Source organism: Octopus bimaculoides, chromosome 3, assembly GCF_001194135.2.
Source record: "Octopus bimaculoides isolate UCB-OBI-ISO-001 chromosome 3, ASM119413v2, whole genome shotgun sequence".
Classification (NCBI taxonomy): domain Eukaryota; kingdom Metazoa; phylum Mollusca; class Cephalopoda; order Octopoda; family Octopodidae; genus Octopus; species Octopus bimaculoides.
Genome location: NC_068983.1, coordinates 147,791 through 153,948, shown reverse-complemented (window position 1 = coordinate 153,948; position 6,158 = coordinate 147,791). Strand labels below are relative to the sequence as shown.

Below are 6,158 nucleotides of genomic sequence, written 5' to 3'. Positions count from 1 at the left end.
CTGGCTTGTGCGGGTGGCACATAAAAGACACCATTTCGAGCGTGGCCGTTTTCGTGCGGGTGACACGTAAACGCACCCACTACACTCTCTGAGTGGTTGGCGTTAGGAAGGGCATCCAGCTGTAGAAACTCTGCCAAATTAGATTGGAGCCTGGTGTAGCCATCCGGTTGCACCAGTCCTCAGTCAAATCGTCCAACCCATGCTAGCATGGAAAGCGGACGTTAAACGATGATGATGATGTCTAATATCCTATTTTAAGCAGCTAAAACAACGTAACAAACCACATCTGTTTTCATACTTCATTAGATCAACTTGTAATGAAGAGTATAATTACTAGTTCTTTTATTTTTCTACTTGTTTCAGTCATTTGACTGTGGCCATGCTGGAGCACCGCCTTTAGTCGAGCAACTCGACCCCAGACCTTATTCTTTGTAAGCGATGTTGGGGGGACAAACGCAGACACACACACATACATATATACGACAGGCTTCTTTCAGTTTCCGTCTACCAAATCCACTCACAAGGCTTTGGTTGGCCCGAGGCTATAGTAGAAGACACTTGCCCAAGGTGCCACGCAGTGGGACTGAACCCAGGACCATGTGGTTGGTAAGCAGGCTACTTACCACACAGCCACTCCTGCAGCTAGTGTTAATAGTCAATTTTTTTTAGGAAAGGCAAAGTCAACAACTGTCAAACGCCATTTAATTAGTTGAACAGGTGGAAGAAAAAATTTGGAAGTGAGTGATGTGTGCTAAGTAGATTGACATGTTTCAATTTTATTAGACCTCTTCAGCCAATCTTATTGGTATTTATCAGTTCTTAGAATGAGTTACTAATATATTCATTGATTAGGTAATCTGAAAATTTCTTGGAAATGCTTTCTGCATGAGGAACAAGTAGTTAAGTGCATATCTATTGGAGTGTGCTATAATTAATTGTATCTATTTAATTTAATGTAGCGAAAACCCTCAAGAGTTTTAATGCAATTCAAATTACACCTTAATGTAAAATAATTTGTCTCCTTTGCTTTAATAATTAATCATTTAAAGTTGATTTTTATTTTTGCCTTCTCGTTAGAACTATGTAATCTTAATTACATATTGTATAAGCAGAGGTCATTCCTAACCATAAGTCAGCTTGTATTGTTTGCTACAACTGTACAGAATTAAAATGTTGATATGTCAAGCACCCAGGCTATTTCTAGCTGTTGGCTTTTGTCTCTGTTTGCCACACATTTCATTGGAAACATTCACATCAGCTTACAACTTTCTTTCAGTGACTGAAATCTGTTTAAATGGTGCTAAATGAAGATGCTCAACTACGATATTCACAGTAAAATTATAAGCAAATTAATCACCAGTTAAAAAGTTTTTGTAAAAACTTCCATTCATCTGTAGTATGTGTTAACATCTCAGCTTTCCACCTGATAAAATTATACTCTGACTGATATATGGATGGCAGAAGAAAATATAAAATATGCACTATGGATCATGTTGAGTTGTCCAGTTACCTTCATGATAACGACTAACATTATCATCATCATCATTATCATCATTTAAATTTTAATGCCTGTTTTTCCCAGTCTTTTATTTGTCGGTCAGTTGTACAGTTTCAATGTCCTCAGATCTAACCACGCTTCTTCCTAATGTTTTCTCAGTTTTTCTTCTTCTTCTTCTTCCACTGATACTCTTTATTCTCATCGCATGCAATTGTTCTTTCGGCTCGATTCTGCTCCACTTTCCAACACACATTAACATTATCCATTCCCACTGCCCAGGCATCACACTTTGTTTCTTCCCCTCCTCTACATTATATCTCAAAATCTCTTTCTCGTTACCCAATATAATCATGCTCCTCTAATAATCTCCCAGTATTACAAAATGCCACACTGCAGCTTTCACATGTTCAACCTGTTCTAAGGAAACTGTTTTACAGTTCACTGAATATTTGTTAATTGAAATAGCAATTAATTTGCCAGTCACCTCAGTCCTGCCCGCTCACCCAGTCAAAACTTTTTCCGAGTCACCTCATCTATTCTCACCTTGTCTCAACACATCTTTGTCATCATCTCTCTCACTATTACTCTTTTCGTCTTACTCTCTAACTCGCTTGTCTTTGTTTTCCAACTGGGGGTATCCAGGTATCTGCAGCAGGACCCCTATTTCTGCCCTGCTCTACCTCCACACTCCTCTCAATGCTAATACTGAGGGGCTTTTGTTTTGCAAGGCACTTGATGACCCTGTCAGTGATGGTGCCTCGTAAAAAGCACAAGGACATTGTTATAAAGTGGTTGGCATTAGGAAGGGCATCCAGCTGTAGAAGTCATGCCAAAGCAGACAGTAGAGTCTGGTGTGGCTCCCAGCCTTGCCAGTTCCTGTCAAATTGTCCAACCCATGCCAGCATGGGAAATGGACGTTAAGTGGTGATGATGATGATGATGATAGAGCATTTGAGCAATGTATACAATAAGCTCATTCTTGTTTTTCATCTTTAATCTGTTTTATTTCCACTGTACAGTGTTAGATAAGAATGAAATGATATTTGGTGAAATATTTAAGGAATAAATTCATTACTGTTTTACTATTTCATTTGGATAACTTGGTTTATTTTAGGAACTTACAGAAACTTCCAAAAAATTATGTAAAGAGACTAAAAAAAGTTGTGAACAACCTGAACGAGACACTGATACAAATGAAGAATCTCAACCACAGAAGTAAGTTGGGTCTTGGAACAATTCCTTATTTTATATTTCCATCTTTAAAAAAAAAACAATTTCTGCTTATGTATTTCTTGTTAATATTCTGTGTTGGTGATTAATTGAATTTACAATTTATTACAGTAATTGAAAGACATGTCATAATTCTTACACAACCACTATAAAATGGAAACAACAACAACAACAGTAATAATTGTCTTAATCAGACCATTTTTTTCAAAAATTCAGTTCTTGTTCCCCCATCTTTTCTCTACAAATTTATTGAACACATTTCCTTGAGGTTGGTGTCATCATCTTCAAATATTGATTTAGCTGAAGATTCTGAATATAGACTATTGAAACAATCTAAGGAATAGTCACAGAGATTCTCACTAACCTCCTCTCTCTCTCTCTCTCTCTCTCTCTCTCTCTTTCTCTCTCTCTCTCTCTCTCTCTCTCTCTCTCTCTCTCTCTCTCTCTCTCTCTCTCTCTCTACTGTGCTGCAACTCCTCGGAAAAAAGTGATCTAAACTTCATAAACAGTACATAGAATAAGCACAGAAAGTGAACAGTGAATAAGTCTTTAAAAAAACGGTGGGGTGGGGGTGCATGAGGTGTACTGTTGGCAAATTTCAGGAAGCATGAAAGTTTAGAAGGATGTAGTATCTCAACAACTAACAACTGATGTGTGTGGAAAAAATGTCTCTGAAGTCATGAGTGTTGTGTTGTTCTTTGATTTTGTCAGCATGTCCATCAGTGTTTCTTCTGTGGAATTAAAAAAAAGTGCTCCAGGTTGTTGTTGGAAAGATGGTGGATAATCTTGTGGGTGTCAGCCAAGTCAGTTGCCAGACGTCTGAGCTTCAATGTGTCCCTGCCCAGGGAAGCAAGACGTTCAGAGTGTGGTAGATGCCTGACGGTGGGTATTGGGCTGGTTGCACGTTTCTGAACGGTTTCCAGGAGGTTTATATGCTGAGCAAGATAAGGGTCCCTTTCTGGTGATGCAAACTCGAAGTGTGGACATACCATAGCCATATACAACTTTATATAGATAGGCTGGAGAGCAGCTGACAAAGGTCGTCGTCCTGAGTGATGCTAAGACACCCTCAGCCTTCTTGACAATCTTAGAGATGTGGTTGACAATAATACTCAGGTCACATTTACTAACACACTTCTTAAGATTGGTGTTGTTGAGGGAGTATGTAAAAGCTAGGTTTTTCCTCTCTCCTCCCCCTCCTCCTCCTCCTTGTAGTAACATCATGATTGAAAGTGTATGACTCTTTTCAGAAACTTTAATCTTAATTTGACACAGAGTTACTCAAGCAGGAAGCAATTTACTCAGTATAAATGTATTTCCTTTTTATAAGATCTAAATAGCCATGTGTGTATGTTGTTTCCAAGTATCATACAACTTTATTATTTGGATATTTTCAAGATCAGTTGAATCTAGTCTGCGTGAGCTTCTCGGTGATCTTTCTGATTGGGAAGACCCATCAGACAACAAATCAAACAGGTATTTTTCCTTCCATTTTTTCCTACTCAAATTCTGCTGCTTCCCCTCCTCCACTGCCACAAATCTTTTAAATCTGGAGAAACCATTCCGTTATACCAGCTTTCTCTCTCTCTCTCTCTCCTAATTGAATGCTTTTTGGCCTTAAACTGGAAACCTCTGCATGTTTTTCAATAGTAACATCTCCATCTTTGCAATATCAAATATGTGTTTATAGTTGTGTAACAAAATGGGTGATGGATTATATCATTTCATTAATTAAAATAGAATAGGGCACAGGGTCAAAATATTTAAATAAAATGTGTATGTGTGTTATAGAGCAATATCTGTCTGTGCTCTTAGCACTGTTAGCTTATATGAGAGAATCTCTCAAGGTGAATTCTGCCATGTACAGCATTCTAATGGCACATTCATATGAAGTAAACTATAAAGATTGCCATTTGCTTCCTTTGCTAATATAATTACTTGTGCTGGTGGCACGTGAAAAAAGCATTCGAGCGAGGTCGTTGCCAGTGCTCACTACACTCTCAGAGTGGTTGGCATTAGGAAGGGCATCCAGCTGTAGAAACTCTGCCAAATCAGATTGGAGCCTGGTGTAGCCATCTGGTTTGCCAGTCCTCAGTCAAATCATCCAACCCATGCCAGCATGGAAAGCAGACGCTAAACGATGATGATGATGATGATGAACCCATGCTAGCATGGAAAGCGGACGTTAAACGATATATATATATATATCCTACACTGCATCCAGTTGCAGAGCTCTTCTTTGTGAGTTGTAGGGTTTTGAGGAATGTGGAAGCACCTCTTAGCCACTATTGTTCCCAGGTCTACTCTAGCTTGGAATGATAGAACTCTGCCAGGGTCTTGGCTATGGGCTCACTAGCATACTTGATGACAATCCATCTGAGTATGAGGATGCAGAAAAACCCTTGGTTGCCCTCAGAATGTGCAATGAAATTACTGTGAGTGAGGAACTCCTGGCTGTTGTTACAGCATTCTTCTCGGACACTAATGTAAAACCTGCAGTTTCGTGCGATTACTGGTCATCTTTCTTCGGCCTGTCACTAGGTATTAATCACAGACACTCAAAACATATGTTGTACGAGCATTTATTGCTCTAATTCAATGATTTGTGGATGTCACCCCCACCTACTGAAAATCATTTGGCAACGGAAGAGTGGTGATGTGTTGAAACCTGGCCAGCAGGAGGCACAGGAAGTGACAACCTTTGTTTATCACCTATGCTTCAAACCATGCAGGCCTGCAGCAAGACGTCTGAGAGGTCATGCATGGAAAGTCAGAAATGCCACTGACAATGAGGAAGCAGAAGAAGATGGTAATCTTCAAAGATGGAGCAGTCACCACTTAAAAATAGTTGTGTTAAAACACGTATTATTGCAATATTCAGCAGGAGAGAAACTCCCATATTGACTTCTGCTGAATAGAAGCACTTTTGTTTACCTTGTGATGGTGGGGGTTTGTTTCCCGCTAGTGATGTTAACAAGAGTGCTATGCACCGAAAGCCAATATGGGAGTCTCTCTCCTGCTGACTATTGCAGTAACATGGATTCTAACACAACAACCACTTTCAAGTTGAGATAAATATTACCTTATGGCATTAATGTTGCTTTTGCTCCTGTCATTAATAATTATATATATATATATACGGAGATTTCTGCGGGACAACCTGTTGAAAGCCACCGACCAGATTTGTGGGTGGTGTAAGGTCCCCTCCCGACCCAGAGTAACGTGGTGGTGGAACAAGGAGGTAGACAGGGCTATTAGACAAAAGAAACAGGCTTGGAAGGACTGGAAGAACGGTGGTAGCAGGGAATTGTACTAATGTGCCAGAAGGGAGGCTAGGCGACAGGTTTATTTAGCCAGAGGGGAAGCAGATAAGGAAAGATTTGCCAATGTTCTGCGCCGTGAGGACCAAAGACTCGAGGTATTTCGTGTT

General features: G+C 39.6%; 1 protein-coding gene across 5 annotated transcripts in view; it reads left to right on the top strand.

Moving 5' to 3' along the window:
• Window positions 1-6,158, top strand: part of LOC106884461 (islet cell autoantigen 1) — a 65,680-nt gene that overhangs the window by 47,251 nt on the left and 12,271 nt on the right. For 3 of the 5 annotated variants that reach the window (XM_014935861.2, XM_014935860.2, XM_014935863.2), the window contains 2 exons: window positions 2,613-2,713; window positions 4,127-4,204. In XM_014935861.2, the coding sequence (XP_014791347.1) occupies window positions 2,613-2,713; window positions 4,127-4,204 (179 nt within the window). The remainder of the gene's footprint in view (window positions 1-2,612; window positions 2,714-4,126; window positions 4,205-6,158) is intronic. The other 2 variants (XM_014935862.2, XM_052965962.1) reach the window with 1 other exon arrangement.